Raw genomic sequence first — 17,326 nt, 5'->3', positions numbered from 1 at the left:
CTAATGTTTCTGTAAAACATATTAAATGATAGAGACAAGAGGACAACGAAACGACACAAAGTAGATCCTCTCAAAATAAAAACACTGATTGGAGCTAGTTTATGCAACTCTTGAGCACCCTGTTCTAAGAGCACTCTGACATGAACAGATTTGCAGTTAACTGCGAAGAGATAAACAGTAGTTTCCACTGTTGTCTCAATTCTTGCATCTCTTAAAGAGAGAGGGCCAAACACACAAAGGAAGACCCCAGAAATAGATAGGCCATCCAGTTGAATTAGAGGTCATCACACAAATGGGGCTCTATAGTGATGTTGACCACTTAGAGCAGGCATGTCAAACTCAATTTGCGCCGGGGGCCGCATTCGGTCTTCAACGAGGTCCAGAGGGGCATCACTGAAAATGTGCTATATTTCCTTGCTGTCAAAATGTTTAAAAAAATAAAAATAATACGGCCTCTATTCATAGTTTTTTTGAATTTCCAATGCTCCATGACTATCTAGCTTTCATTTAGGTGATTATTTAGTTATACATTTTTATGTCACGTGCCCAAGTACAGCGAAATGCCTTTCTTTTTTAGCGAGCTGGAGACAATCAAGAACCTGGATTAAGGACCAAAAAACTGATAGCTGTGCCATATAAATTGCAAAATAGTTGGGAAGAGATTTTCGATGTGCCCATTCCATGGCACATGGTTTATGAATTGATACGCAAAACAACGCCAGATTCAAAACTTAGAATTTTTCAATTTAAATTACGATACAAAATTCTTGCAACCAATAGAATGTTATATATATGGGGGATACAATGTTCCCAGCTCTGCAGATTCTGCTGTGAGGAGGCAGAGTCATTAGATCATTTATTTTGGTATTGTCCATATGTAGCTCGTTTTTGGTCACAGGTCCAGGAATGGCTGAAGAATTGCAACATTTGCCTAGATCTAACGCTGCAGATAGCAATACTGGGTGATTTGAAAGGCCATAGTCAATCAATCAATAATATAATAATTAATTTTAGAAAAAATAATATTTTTAATTTACAATCTGTAGAAGCTATGAGAATAGAAAGGTTCAATTGTTTTGTGAAGCATCACAGCACAGTTGAAAAATATATGGCAAATAGAAATCCGAAATGGCTGATGTTGATGGATAGATGGGAAGGGTTGAATGGAGCTGAAGGGTGGGACTAATAACAAGATAAACAATGTAAAACATACGGGGTCTGTAAAATGTATATAGGTTCAGAACTTTTGTGATATAGCACAGTTACAAATAGAAATCAAACTGGATGGACATCAGAAATAGAGGAAGGACTAAAAACAAACAAAAAATAACTATTGTAAAATAGACTGTCTATAAAATGTGTATAAGATGAATAAATTGAAGGTAAAAGCCTTCAATTTATTTAATCCAATTGGGCGATCGGTGGTAGGGTTTGCGGGGAATAATAATAAAGGTATATTCTTTAAAAAAGTATGTATGTCTATATAGGTATGTGTATGTATATATGTGTATATGTATGCATGCGTGTATGGATTTATATATTTACCAAAAAAATAAATGGGGGATTGGAAATGATGCAGACAATTACATTGATGGAAGCAATATTCTTTGCGCAATATTAAGCTGATCCACTCCTAAAAAAAATATTAAAAAAAAAATTAAAATAAAATAAAAAATAAACTGGATGAATATACTGTAGGTCCATTATCATTCCTACACAGTTTCGATTTGGTTTCAGTCATTTTAAGTACAGTGACTTCAGATGGTATTCACACCCCTTGACTTTTTCTAGATTTTGTTGTGTTACAGCCTTGGTGACAGCATTGCACTCTCTTGGCGTTCTCTCAACCAGCTTCATGAGGTAGTCACCTGGAATGCATTTCAATTAACAGGTGTGCCTTGTTAAAAGTTCATTTGTGGAATTTCATTCATTCTTAATGCGTTTGAGCCAATCAGTTGTGTTGTGACAAGGTAGGGTTGGTATACAGAAGATAGCCTTATTTGGTAAAAGACCAAATCCATAATATGGCAAGAACAGCTCAAATTAGCAAAGAGAAACGACAGTCCATTATTACTTTAAGACATGAAGGTCAGTCAATACGGAAAATTTCAAGAACTTTGAAAGTTTCGTCAAGTGCAGTCGCAAAAACCATCAAGCGCTATGATGAAACTGGCTCTCATGAGGACTGCCACAGGAAAGGAAGACCCAGAGTTACCTCTGCTGCAGAGGATAAGTTCATTAGAGTTACCAGCCTCAGAATTTACAGCCCAAATAAATGCTTTATAGAGTTCAAGTAACAGACATCTCAACATCAACTGTTCAGAGGAGACTGTGTGAATCAGGCCTTTATGGTCAAATTTCTGCAAAGAAATCACTACTAAAGGACACCAATAAAAAGAAGAGACTTGCTTGAGCCAAGAAACAAGAACAATGGACATTAGACCGGTGGAAATTTGTCCTTTGGTCTGATGAGTCCAAATTTGAGATGCTTGGTTCCAACCGCTGTGTCTTTGTGAGACACAGAGTAGGTGAACGAATGATCTCAATCCAAGTGTAAATGTTGCACAATCCAAGTGTAAAAAGCTCTTAGAGACTTACTCAGAAAGACTCAGCTGTAATCGTTGCCAAAGGTGCTTCTACAAAGTATTGACTCAGGGGTGTGAATACTTATGTAAATTAGATATTTCTGTATTTCATTCTCAATAAATTAGCAAACATTTCTAAAAACATGTCTTCACTTTGTCATTATGGGGTATTATGTGTAGATGGGTGAGAAAAAAAAAGATTGAATCCATTTTGAATTCAGGCTGTAACACAACAAAATGTGGAATAAGTCAAGGGGTATGAATACTTTCTGAGTACACATACACAAAAAAAACACCTGCAGGCCGGATTGGACCCGCTCAGGGGCCAGATCCGGCCTGTGGGCCGTATGTTCGACACAGGGCAGAAGAAAGGAGGAGAAATAGAAGGAATGTAGGTTATTCACTCAAAGCTTTACCTTACTGAAGTGATAGCCATTATTCATTAAACCATGTGACACATTGTTTGTGCTACACACGTGTTACATGCTACTGTAGGCCTATATGCTGAGGCTATCCAGATTGATGTAACAAGTGCCACTTGTCCTTATTCCTTGCTGAAACAGCTAATATAATTAATTTTGTTCTGCTTTACACCATCCATTAAAAATTAGCAACCCATCAGTACCCACAATGCCTATAGAAATGGAACAGAATGAGCCCCAACTTCAGTGATGCACCCTCCAGAGGACACTAGGGCCTTTGTTCGTGTGAGATGGAAAACTGCATCGGTGGATTGTTTGTCATGTTTTTCGACTCATTACTCATGTCCACTCTAATAAAAATTACTATTCAATCCAAGGGCAGTGAGGCACGATTAGTAACCCCCATACTGAGTTCAAAAAACAGAGAGAAAGAAAATGCTGAAAACCCCACGTCTGTGTGTCTGTGTGTGTGTGTGTGTGTGTGTGTGTGTGTGTATATGTGTGTGTGTATGTATATGTGTGTGTGTATGTATATGTGTGTGTATGTATGTATGTGTGTGTATGTATGTATGTATGTATGTATGTATGTATGTATGTATGTATGTATGTGTGTATGTGTGTGTGTGTGTGTGTGTGTGTGTGTGTGTGTGTGTGTGTGTGTGTGTGTGTGTGTGTGTGTGTGTGTGTGTGTGTATGTATTACTATCCTTGTGGGTACTGGAAATCCCCAAAAGGATAGTAAAACCAGGAATATTATCCCTCGTGGGGACATTTCCCATGATGGCTATTTTAAATTTAGGGGTTAGGTTTACAATTAGGGTTAGGAGTTAGGATTAGGGGTTAAGGAAAATAGGATTTTGAATGGAAATACATTTTAGGTCCCCACAAGGATTTTTTGTTTGTTTTTGTGTTTGTGTGTGGTCAGTGGGGAATGAAAGCGGAGGACGACCGTGAGGTCTAAATCTCCCTGCCAAAGATTAAGAGATCCTTTCCCACTAGCTACAAATTACAGAGTACCAATTTAGCTTGGACTAAGTATTTTTACATCCCTCATTGGTAACCACATAAATATGTAGGATCTTCATTTGATTACCATGTTGTAGGGTAACTTGCCTGCAATGCAGGAAATGTAAAAATTCTACTGTATTTCAGGTTTAAAAAGGCTTCTGAAGTATGTAATTCCCACTTTGAAATTTGACCCCTACAAAAATGCCTATTTATTATAATCAACATTTCCTGTTGCTGTAGGACTATTTTCCTGCTGTAGCAAACTGGCTCAAATTAAGATCCTACATTTGTAGTGGATTGTTACCCACTGCCATTAGACTTGGTCTAGCATATACTTACGCAGAGCAGCAGCTCCATTGACATAATCGTTCCTGAATCATCTCCCTAACTTGTAACTGTTACACCTCTGTAACCAAACTCACAAAGCGGTCTACTCAATGCTGCTACAGCTCTTATAACTTACCTGTAGAGCTCTGAACAGCAGAATGTCATTTCATTCTGAGGTGATAGATAAGTGAACAGAATCAGCAGTAAGCAGACAGAGCTGGATGCCCGCTGACCAATCTATTCTATTGTGTAGGGCTATAGGCAAGCTGACTTAAGGGTCTCTTAGTCTCTTCTAAGATTTTTGTTGTTGAAGGCTTGGTATGGACCATTTCCTCAGAGGTAAATTGGACACCAGTGTTGAGCGGAATCCAAATTTAACCCAAGGGAGGCACATTTTCCGTCTTAGCTGACTCGATATAGTAGAGTGAATTGTTTTCCATAATCACAACCCCACATTTACAACATACCATAAACATGGTTCTGCACAAAAATGGGCCCCCAACTGTCAATAGCCACAGATAAGACAAATCCAAAGTCAACTCGGGAACTCTACTTTGACCTGAGCACTGATGCACATCATCCTTTATTTCTGTTGTGCTGTTCTGTCATCACCATGACATTAAACCCCATTGGTGAGTGGTGTCTCAAACTCCAGCATGTAAATGGGTTTTGAACTTGATTCAGCAGTGTGAACGGACATACTCAATCTCTCCCTATCCCAGTCGGTTTCTCAAACTAAACACTCTAATGTACTTGTCCTCTTGCTCAGTTGTGCACCGGGGCCTCCCATTCCTCTTTCTATTCTGGTGAGAGACAGTTTGCGCTGTTCTGTGAAGGGAGTAGTACACAGCATTGTACGAGATCTTCAGTTTCTTGGCAATTTCTCACATGGAATAGCCTTCATTTCTCAGAACAAGAATAGACTGACGAGTCTGGACATTTTGAGCCTGTAATCGAACCCACAAATGCTGACAATCCAGATACTCAACTAGTCTAAAAAAGGCCTGTTTTATTGCTTCTTTAATTAGACCAATAGTTTTCAGCTGTGCTAACATAATTGCAAAACGGTTTTCTAATGGTCAACTAGCCTTTTAAAATGATAAACTTGGATTAGCTAACACAATGTGCCATTGGAACACAGGAGTGATGGTTGCTGATAATGGGCTTATGTAGATATTCCATTTTTAAAAAATTGGCCGTTTCCAGCTACAGTAGTAATTTACAACATTAACAATGTCTACACTGTATTTCTGATCAATTTGATGTTATTTTAATGGACAAAAGAATTGCTTTTCTTTCAAAAACAAGGAAAATTCTAAGTGACCCCGAAATTTTGAACGGTAGTGTATGTAAGAATTGCTGTTTACTGACTAGCTCAGCCTTCAACACTATAGTACCCTCCAAGCTCATCACTAAGCTCATGCCCCAACAACACCGCCGGAGGCTGAAGAAATTCAACTTGGCCTCTAAGACCATCACAAACTTCTACAGATGCACCATTGAGAGTATTCTGTCAGACTGTATCACCACTCGGTACAGCAATTGCACCGTCCACGACAACAGGGCTCTCCAGAGGGTGGTGCTGTCAGCCCAACACATCACCATGGGCACACTGCCTGCCCTCCAGGACATCTACAGCACCCAGTGTCACAGGAAGGCCAAGAAGATCATCAAGGACCTCAGCCACCCGAGCCACGGCCTGTTTACCCCGCTATCATCTAGAAGGCTGATGCAGTACAGGTGTATCAAAGCTGGGACCTAGAGACTGATAAACAGCTTCTATCTCAAGGCCATCAGACTGTTAAACAGTCACCACTAGCTGGCCTCCGCCCAGTAACCTGCCCTAAACCTTAGTCACTGTTACTAGCTGGCTACCACCCGGTACTCTGCCCTGCACCTTAGAGACTACTGCCCTATTTACATGGTCATTGAACACTGGTCACTTTAATGTTTACATACTGTTTTACCCACTTTATATGTATATACTGTATTCTAGTCATGGCTCATCCTATATAACTACTGCCATACACACCTTTTCTATTCATATACTATCCATACACACCATCATATACATATGATGGTGTGTATAGATATTCCAGACTCTGACATTGCTCGGTCTGATATTTATTGATTTCTTCCTTTGAATTTTTTGGGATTTGTATATTATTCTGTATTGTTCCGTATTACTGCACTGTTGGAGCTAAAGTAGAAACAAAAGCATTTCACTGCACCTGCAAAATATGTGTATGCGACCAATACAATTAGATTTGAAGGGAACACAGTAGCTGGGGATCTGTGGCAGCATACGCTCAAATAAGGAGTCATATTAAAGTATTAAGAGAGCCTCTATATCCATCTCCTTCTGGACTCACTCACTCACTCACTCACTCACTCACTCACTCACTCACTCACTCACTCACTCACTCACTCACTCACTCACTCACTCACTCACTCACTCACAACAGTGTCTTATTCTCTCTTCTCCTTTATCCCTCTCCTCTTCCCTCCTCTCCCAGAAGTGGGTTTGTGTGATCAAATGTTCACTTTCCCCAATTGGCTTGGGAGTGACACATTTGGTTTGTCATAAGGGTAAACCAAGTCATTAGTGAGGAGTTTGGCTCAGAGAAGGTCTGCTGAGGGTGTTTACTTAATAAACCAGATACGTCTTCACACAACTCCGATGGAGAGTCTTCAGAGCAGGCAGACTCAAACTTAAGAACATTTAGGGGAACAGACATTTTGGGAACAGACATTTTGTTGGCCCTGATTCACAGTGACAAAGCGTTTTGTATGAGAAAGAGCAGAGCTGCAAACTATTTTCATGAATTAACTTCAGTTGGTTGTGGGATGAAAAAAAAGAAAGGCCTGCGTATTGTTGTTCTTGAACACTCCACAACCAATTTCAAGGATCTCTTATAAGTGAGATCAGTCATGAGATGAAAGAATACAAAATGCACATTGACACACAGGACACTTTCGGCAAATCTCAATGAGCAACACCAAGTCTAGGCAACATACATGTACCACAGTGAACATTTTGCCTGCCTGGGCCTACAAAACAATGACGTGTATGGCATTTCAAGAGGGAAACACCTAACTTTACTCTAGTCGCAGTGCAGCCTAGTTTAATGCACGTCATGTGTTTGATGAAGCAGGCCTGGGTTCAAATAGTATTTGAAATCTTCCAAATACTTTGAGTATTTGTCTGAATCTGCCTGGTTTACACATTCGAGACCATTCCATTGGTTCCACTGCTGCAGGCAAGCTCAATCATGCCCAGCCAAAGTATTGGAAAGATTTCAAATCCTATTGGAACCCAGGTCTGTGATGGAGTGCAGTGTTGACTACCTCACGTCACTTCAAACCACCCATCCTCCATGGGCCTGACAACAATGGCCTTGTTCACCCACCGGTAGGGGTGAGGTGCAGTCTTGGGGGGGACAGGGTCCTCAACACCTCCTCCCTGGTGGAGGGCTATACCACCAAAGAGAAGAAATATAACCAGGAAAACAGCTCATCATTAGCTAGTACTAACACCTGGAGATACATATTAGTTACTACCTAAACAGAGTATATCGTAATGCCAGCTAACGTGTTTTTGGCAAATTTTCGCAATTACACAAGTGTGTATGTGAGTGTGTTTGCATGTATGTGAGTGTGTTTGCGCGCGTGTGTGTGTACTAACTAAGGGCTGGGAATCAGAACTCTTAGGATACATTTTGCAGCCAGGTAAGGTTGTCAAACACTTAGGCAGGTAGAGACAGGTGACTAGGCTTTTAGTCAGAGTGATCGGCACACCTACATTCCTACTGCCTGACTGACTGCCCTCTCCTACTTCGACTACATAGACAAATATCACTAAACGTGCACTTAACACTACAAAGGCTTTGGTGACCTTGGTAACAGTTCTTATTGGGAAAACAAATAAAAAAACTGCAAATCACAAAGTGTACCTGTATCTGCCCTTATTAACCGCTTAGGCTCAGAAGGAAACAAAGCTTTGCTGAAGATGATATCAACACAAAGTACACAGTCTGATTTGTGGTTCATTCACAGAGAAACAACTTACCAAGTACGAATAACAATCTAAGAAGTGTTTCATCTTACTCCTACAGCAACAGGTGTTTGTTTTCAATCTGAACTTCACTCATAGATCCTGGGGGTCTGAGCGGTGGATTTTTCTAAATGATGTAATAATTAGGTAATAATTCACGATCACCAATCATAACTCTAGAACATGTTACGTGTCATGCTTGGCATTTTGCGCAAACCTGTCTGATACAAGTTTTTAACTTCAGTTCACCATAGTAGAAGGTGCTATCTGCTAATGACTATGACAAGAACAAGGCTTCATTTAGATTTGAACTAAACTGCATGGAGTACACAGCAAACACAGCTTCAGCACATTGGCTAATCTCTATAGCTCATTGTTGCTTCTCTGTCTGCTTCTATGAGTAACTCAACACATACACACAAGATCCTACACTGTCAGCGTATAGAGAGCAGCGCTAGGCTAGCTAACCTTTAAACACAGTGCTTAAGTCTCTCTCTCAGTTCCCCATCATTACAGTGTTTAAGCCCTCCTAATTTAGCCCTGGTTGGCGGCCAAAAGCATCTCCAAGGCCCTTCACAGCCGCTGACCGTTTTAATGCTTCCTGCTTTAAGCTGTGTCCCTACGAGGCCAGAGGCATTATCTACCATGAATTTCCAACCACACTGGCTCTGGGAAACACAGAGCCACTTCTGGATCAGACTGTATAGTACTGTACCAACCACCCATACCTTTTCTCATCAAACAGCTATTGTTAACTTTAAACAACAAGGCAAATTCATATGAGATAACAGGCAAGACCCTCATCTCATCCAAATTACAAATCTCTAATGTAAAATGTTTTCGGTGGTGACTGTTCCATAGCTGAATAAGAACCAACATGGATTTGAAATGCATTGTGGGAAAAGTAAATAAACAAAACACAAAAGCTAAAATGAGAACTGTTTCTAACCTCCGGGTCCCGAAACCTTGAAATGCCACCTCAGCCTAAAGTTCTCTTTCCATGTGTTTTTCATTTGCCCTTTTTCCTTAAAGAGCAGAATACCCCTGTTCCTGTTTACATGTGAGCTCTTCCTCAGTGACTAAGAGGAGCGACAGGGGGTTAAGTGCATTGATCAAGGGCACAGACAGATTTTTCACCTAGTCAGCTCGGGATTCGAACCAGCGACCTTTTGGTTGCTGCCCTAGGCTACCTGCTGCCCTGTTGAACTATAAAAGGGAACTTTTTTTGACAGAGTGGTTGGGGGGGGGCTGTCCAGAACCAGGAGCACTAAGTGCTGGGAAATATATTCATCAATCTTACTGGGAATCTTACCTTGACCTTTGTTGCATTCTGCCAGAGTCTCTATTGCAACTGACTGAGGCTTTTTAATCCTGCCAAGGGAATATTTGCCAGTCTCTTTGCTCGGGTTTCGGGTCTGGAGTTCACATTTACCGTTGGACGGTTGCTGCTGCTCCTTCCTCTTAAAGCGTCTGGCTATGAGCTGCCATAGGCTGGGCTCCTCCTGGGCTGGTTTAGTAGAGGACAGTTTGGCTGGGTAGAGGGGCACCTCCATCACCTTGACCTTGCCCTGGCTGTGGTACTGAATTAACTGCCTCCCTCCATCATCGTCCCTCTCGTAAGGAGGTGGCAGGGTCCTCCCAGTCAGATAGGAGAAGGGCCGCAAGGGGAGAGATGTCTCCTGCTCCATACTTGTAGTGCGTGAGCGTTCCTCTTCTGTCACCTCAGAAATGTCTACTCTCTCCCGCGGCCGGTTTCTCCTGATCCGCAGACTGAGGCTCCGGCGTAAGGAGCTCAGGGTCTTCTTGGGGGCATCCAGCTTGCTGCTGGGCTTGGAGCCTGGGGCTTCCTCCTTCTCCTTGTCCTGGGCTGGTCGGCCGAACAGCCTCCAGCGACCAAATAGACCTCCCCCCTGGCTTCCTCCTTGGCTGTCCAGCTCTTCCTGAGACCCCGAGGCCTTCTTCCTCAGCTCCAACACAGTCATGCTGACTGGTCTTGGTTTCCAGGTGTGCTGCCGGACCCTGGGGACCACCTTCTCCTCAGCCCCCGCCACCGTCCACTGAGGGAGCACCCCTGGCTTAAGGCCGTCCACCGCCCGCAGCTCTGCCCTCCTGGTCCAGCGCTGCTGTGGGGGACCGTCCAGAGACCTTGTAACCCCCCCTCTGGAGGTCTGTTGGGAGTGGGACCTGGGCTCTGATAGGGCAGGGTTGAGGTTGGGGCCTGCGAGCATGCACACACTCCTGGGCCTGTCCTGTCTGTCCTGGCGGCTTAGCGAGCCTCGATGCTGCCTGGCTGCGGCTCCATACATGCTCACCGCCCTCCTGTTGTGTGGAGCAGCACCGTCCTGGGATGGCCTCCTGCGGAGCACAGCCCGGGGTGGAGAGCCACCACCGGCCGGAACACCACCATCATGCCCAGGGAGAGGCCCTTCAGTCTGGGGAGAAATGTCCTGTCCCTGGATCTCTACCTGGGTCTTCTGTTGCTCTGGAGCTGCTGTGGCTGCCTTTACCTCTACTCCTACCGCTGCAGTCTCCCTGTCTATCTGAGAAGGATGGGCTGCTGCTGGAGCTGCTGAGTTACTAGAGAGCTGTTGGAGTTGGAGAAACCGGTCCGTCTTCATTTTTCTTCCTTCCTCCTCCTCCTCCTCCTGCACTGCCTCCTCCCTCCTCCCCCCCACTCTGCCTGTACGGCTCAGGGAGGGCCACCTGCCAAGCTTCTGCCGTGCCTTGCCCAGCCTGAAGTGTCCCTCCTCCCCCTGCAGCGCCTGTGGCCGTGCCCTAGTGCTCCTGGCTGCAGGATGACTCTGCTCCAGGGAGCCGTGTCTAGCGGCCAGGCCCTCCCTCACCCCCACCCCCTCACCCACCTCCTCATGCCCCAAAGTTCCATTCAGGATGACAGAGATGTGGTACACCATGGTCCTACCTCCTCCTGACTGGTGGGCTGTTCCAGCTTTACTTGTGGCCCCGGGGATAGTCTGCTCCGTAGCCCGACTGCTCAGCAGTAGCATGGCACTATCCTGAACTCCCCCACACACACAGGCATGCACAAACTAGCCTAACTTACACGCACACACCTACATACACACAGTCGCAAAGCAAACACAATCTCACACTCCTCTCCCCGGTGTGGTGGTGTTTAGGGTAGCTCTCTGAGTCCTTCACTTCCAGGCTGCATTCCAACCCCCCGCGTAATCCTTTACCTTTGACATGGGAAAAAAAACTTCAAACAAGCCTGAGCAAAGCCTCTGTGCCACCTCCATAACCCTGCAGCATTATACTCAGCATTCAGCAGCAGCACCGCAAAAGGCTGGATGGTGGCTGGCTGGTTGCATTCTCCCCTCTCCTCTACTTTCTTCTTCTACCTGTCCGACGTGAGGGTGAGCGACAGCTAAAACAGCCATTCCACTGTTTGCTTTGGAACAAACAAACACATGTTTGTCATAGAGTCCCTGAGAGGCCGTGAGCAACATATGAAAAACTGAGACATCCTTCTTGGCAAGTTGTGAGCAATCCTTTTCTGCCTGCGGTGCAGACAAAACCCTTCATCTCTGAGCTGCCTACCGTGCGTAGCGTGAGGGAGTGTGTCTGTCTGAACTTTCCAGCAGTTTCCCAACCCCCTGGATGGTCAGAAAACAAGGACCGGATCCCAACGGGTCGGCTGCTCTGCATTAAAACACACCGACTCCACTGAGCTGAGTTCCTCCACGGGATCTCTAGAGGGATTTCAGCCCCCAGAGAGTAAAATGGATGACAGTGAGTGAACAGTAAGAATAGGATCCAAGGAAGAGGGAGCTGAGCATCCACTGCTGCCGCAGCAGTCAACACAGATAGGATCCCAGAACAAACTGCTATGAAAGAGAACTTTGTGTCCCCAGTGCCTCCTCTCTCGGTCGCTCTCTGTATTCCTCCCTCCCTCACCATCATGTTCTCTCTTGCAACCGAACAAGCAGGGATAGGGAAAACACAAAGGCAGAGATATTCCCATGGCTTTCTAAAGGAGGGAGAGTGAGTGGAAGTACCCGAAGTTCTGGCTTCCATGTAGCCAAGTTTTAGACGCTACATAAAGCACTGCTAATCCTAGGGTCCTGTAAAAGCAGGTCACATGGGTTGCACACAAGTGGGTCAGATAGCTTGAAAAGGCAAGATATGTTCTCTAGTTCGTTGTAAAAAAGCTAAGATCGCTCAATGCAGAAAGTCGCCTAACTGTGTGAAAGTAACAGTCACTGCCATAGTAATTGCCACCTAACCTGACAGCAATAATGGACTACGGTTCGAGTGGATCGATCCCAGTGTTTACATACACATGCACTGACAAAAGCACACACACGCTCGCACACATGCACACACACGCTCTCACACACTTAGTCACTCCAGGAGTGACCTGACTAGCATTTATGGCAGGCAGCAAATTATTTTTACAGTGTTGTTAATAACTGAAATAATCAGATAAATTAGTTGGTATGTAAAATGTCACCTCTACAAAATACCACTAAGTAATAATTACAAATCTGGCTTTGACGCCTTCCCAAAATAAGTAAATTAACCTTTCCACAGGAACAATTATTAGCTCATAAGTCAGTGTCAGCAACTGATTGGCTGCCATAAACAGATGCGTATTCAGCTTGTTATTTCAATGTCATTTCAGGCTCTAAAAGGAACTCACTGCATAATCTGACACATTCCAGCTTTATATTCAGCATGGGCAGAGCTTTGGTGTTCAATTAGGCATTGGTCAATCAAATGGCAACCACTCTGAATAAAGGCACAACACAAAGCTGACCAACTAGGTCAACCCTAATTCCATGTTCTTATCACCACGGGACACTGAGGCAATTGATGATGCCATCAAAAGCAGCGCCCCCATCTGTTCAGAGAGAAACATGCTGATAAGGGCCCCTGGAAAATAGCCTTGCTTGATATATAAATCTTTTCTAAGCAGGCTATAACTGCTAAAGAAAGTACATCATTTTTGAACACTCCATACATGACATCAAAAAAACAGAACATATTACAGTCACGGTAACCATTTAGTTGCTTTTCTACCTGTGTAGTAACACAGTAAAAACATTATATGAACATGTTTTTACATAATACTTTATCAATTAGTAATCAGAGCACATGTAGAGAACCAGGGTTGTGAGGACATGATCCTGACAGGACATCTGGACAGATTCCATCTGGCTGGCCCAAGCAAAGCAACACCCAGGCAGCATGTGTCTACTGGATCATCCCAGCAAAAGGAAAACAGTCAACTTCTCTCTATACAGAACATCCTCAGGCCCCTGAAAGATTCAGAGACATATGCATGTTCTCAAACTGGAGCACTGCTGTATTCTACATAGTAGTAGCCTTATTTTCAAAAGGGAGACTTTATAGCTAACATCTTTAAATCGGTCTCCATCTAGGTATTTATCAAGTGTCTTATTTGCATAACTTGAGTAGATAGTGAGTAGAGAATGAGTGATTTGAAGTGGTTGATGTTATCTCACACTCATACAGTACAATACCCACTGGCATGCCATTGTCTAGTACAGTTTGTTGTGTTGAAGGGTAATAATCCCTTCAAGGCATCCCAAGCATCTTTCCAGGAAGTCTGGGCTGTGGATACTGTCTTTGAGACAGGCTTCTCAAATAAGAAACCAGCTACAACACTTTATGAAAACTGCTCAAATACCAGCGAGCAAATAGATTCATACTCCAAATGCACTGCTTTGAGAGCTTGCTGCTTCAACTGAGCTGTTAGTCATATCGATATGTGGACCTGCTGTGTAGTGAACAGGTGTGTTACCTGCGTCCAGGTTTGTGTTACCTGCGTCCAGGTTTGTGCCACCTGCGTCCAGGTTTGTGCTACCTGTGTCCAGGTAGCCAGGGATGGGAATAACCTGAGGCTCTTCAGCCAGTAGACAGTCATCTTCGCTCCAGTGGACGTGGTGGTGCCTGGTCCGTCTGCGGCCCCCGAAACACAGCAGCATGGTCCCACACGTTCAAGAGGCACAGCCTGACTTGACTTATTCCTTTAGCTCCTAGTCGACCAAAGGGCTCACAAGACTCAACTTAACCATACAAATCCACCGTCCAACCCTCACGCTTCAAACTCACCGACAGGCAAGCTGATATTTCCCATCATTACCATCTTGTGGTTTTATTCCACTTCTTCCTCTCCTCTTTTTTAAAAAATTCTCTCTGTCCTCTCAGGTTAGTCTTTCGTATTTCAACTTCCAGTGTAAACTAAATCTGGATCCAAAAGATAGTATTTGCCCAGTCCTGCGTATGATGTAGTCCCAGCAGACAGCTCTGGAGTGTTGTGGCTGTGCTGAGCTGTATTATAACACACTGACCTGATCAGGAAGACACGACCATGCGTCAGGTGTTCCGACGGAGCCGTTTCCTCCTCCTGGTAATCCTCTGAGCTGAGGAGGGGTCTAAAGGCCCTATACCTAAAACAACTGCTTGTTTAGGCTAATCCTAATAAGCCCATGGGCCAGAATGGGACGTCCATTAATAAGCTCTGGTCAGCCATAGGATCTGGCTTTCAGCCTCAGTCCATTCCCTCCCGGCCAGGGTAACAGAGGAAGGATGTGTCATCTCTCTCTCCTTCCCTCTATCGACTGACAGCTGCTTCACACATTGTGGCCCCAGTTCTGTAACTTTATCTATATGGCAGTTGGGAGGAGGATTTCTGATAAACTGGCTTGACTGGCCATGTCTGGGGGTTTTCTGTGGGAGTCAGGGTGTGTGTGTGTGTGTGTGTGCGTGCCATCTCATCTGTGCTAGTCATTGTGACGTATACAGAGTGTATATGGGTAGCAGGGTCAAGCCCATGTTGTGCCTACATGTTAGCCAGAGGCTTTCTATTGTTCCTGTGTAACTGTCTAGGTCCTGCTAGTTCCCGGCCCAGGGCAAGACTCATTTAAGGTTGAGACGCCTCATAGACACTTAACACATAATAAACACAACATACTGTTCTCGTGTTTTTGACAGTATTAGAAGTGGGGTGGTAGAGGGGATGAGAATTCTAGAAAGTGTAGGCTTACTTCAGAAGTAATGAAAGAAGTCATATGAAACATATGACGTGGCATGATACACATCAACTCATGTTCTCCATAACTGTGCTAGGCCTAGGGAATTAACCATTTAGACCGCCAAATGAATTATTTACCAATGAGAGAGGTAAAAGACAAAATATTGGTCTGGCAAACTAACTCCCTGAGAATAAATATTTAAATACAGTCTGCAAACTGTAGCTCCAATTCAATTATGGAATCTGTCAGAAATACATTTCTCTCTAAAGGAATGCAGTTTCCACTGTAAACCAATGTGAGGAGGACATTTGCTTGGGCTATCCTCAGGGAAATACCATCTCCTGCATTTAATTCAGCACAGGTCTAATGAAATAGTTTTTATAGAAAAACTCATTACGGCCCTGTAATTTGTTTTTTTCCTTCCTCGCTCTATTAAATTCAAATAGGAACGATGTTATCCAACACTATTTGCCAGGCAGGGTGCAGTGCATGTCTCCACCAGGAGGGGGGGCAGCCTGACTCCTGTTGGAACCAGTATTCTTCTAGGGCAACTCTGCTGCTTGAGACGACTCTTCAAAGACTTCTGTTCTGTATTGTATTGTTACGTAAGCCAACTTTTTAGCAGCCTAGGTACCTCTGCTCTGCCGTGGATGTAAATCTAGACTAGAGCATGCAGCCAGTTTTCAGAGAGTTGAGCTGAGAGAGTCATAACGACAACAGAAGAGAAGCCAGAAGGTAGTGCAGGGGTTTTAAATGAGGCCATATAAGAACCTCAATGGAATTTGAAGTGCCTGTGTACGATCACAGAGAAATCCTACTTTCTGGTGTTAGGTTCTAATTTTCAGAGTACAAACTCAACGGACACTATGAAAGCTTAAACCAAATGTATTCTTCCCAGATGGTCAATACAGCTGCGTCAGACAAAAAACATGGTTTCACCCGTGGTAGTATTCATACTCCACTTTGGGTGGAGTCTCCTCCTTATCGCTAAACATTGCATCATTATTGCTAGGCAGGGAGCTGAGGTATCTGGGTCTTAAATGGTTCCTCCCCTTATCAGTACTGCTACATGTGATCGTTTTCCCTGCACTCAGCCCCTCCCAAGCTTCCTGATGGCTCCCCACGTCTCTATTATACCTGATGATTAATTATATAGAAAGCTCAGAAAACAAACCTATCACTGGGAATAAAATCTGTAAAGAGAACCCTCCTTACCCAGGACCAAAAAGTTAGAAAATGTCTGCACTCATTACTGTCAGTCACTCTGGATAACAGTCTGCTAAATGACTCAAATGTAAATGTTACCCAATAGTCAAAGGTTTTCACTGTGTGAAAGGATTGAACTGTTGCCAGTTTAGTCTTATGATCACATCTATCCATCTCATGTGGTGCTTACACCATCCAGTTTATCCCTCTACTACAGTAGGCTGGAACTCATAGGCAAAGCCTCATATCAACCAGCAGACAGACAACATTCTGGCGGTTTCCTATAGCTACAGGCCACAGATGCTACAAATGTCTAGACCCATAGTCTAGCAGATTGTATGACGTGTTTCCTCCTCGCGACCCTCAATGATAGGAGGATTCCAGTCAGTGTTAAAACGTCAGACACACGCTGTTCCTCTGACAATCAACAGCAGGCTGCTGCCTGGCTGGCCGGGAAAGGAGAGGAGAGGAACTGAGACAGTACCTTATTCATCATGGCTATCAGTATTCAGCATCCCCATCAGCACCATTGATGATCATCATTATTAGACCCAGAGGCACTACGTACGTACAGACCAGTGGAGGCTGCTGAGGGGAGGACGGCTCATAATAACATCTGGAATGGAGTCAATGGAATGGTATCAAAATGTGGTTTCCTTATGGTTGATACTATTCCACTGACTCCACTCCAGCCATTACTATGAGT

The 17,326-nt window shown here is 43.9% G+C and overlaps 1 protein-coding gene across 5 annotated transcripts in view; it reads right to left on the bottom strand.

Moving 5' to 3' along the window:
• LOC115157183 (arf-GAP with GTPase, ANK repeat and PH domain-containing protein 3) overlaps nt 1–17,326 on the bottom strand; it is a 218,919-nt gene that overhangs the window by 121,614 nt on the left and 79,979 nt on the right. For 3 of the 5 annotated variants that reach the window (XM_029705215.1, XM_029705217.1, XM_029705218.1), the window contains exon 1: nt 9,708–11,218. The exons of 1 other annotated variant lie outside the window; for it this stretch is intronic. In XM_029705215.1, coding sequence (XP_029561075.1) covers nt 9,708–11,013 — 1,306 coding nt within the window. In that variant the 5' untranslated portion in view covers nt 11,014–11,218. Of the gene's footprint in view, nt 1–9,707; nt 11,219–17,326 lie in introns of those variants that run through there. One more of the 5 variants, XM_029705216.1, reaches the window with a different exon arrangement.

This window comes from Salmo trutta, chromosome 21 (genome assembly GCF_901001165.1).
Source record: "Salmo trutta chromosome 21, fSalTru1.1, whole genome shotgun sequence".
NCBI lineage: Eukaryota > Metazoa > Chordata > Actinopteri > Salmoniformes > Salmonidae > Salmo > Salmo trutta.
This window is presented reverse-complemented; position numbering and strand designations above follow the sequence as displayed.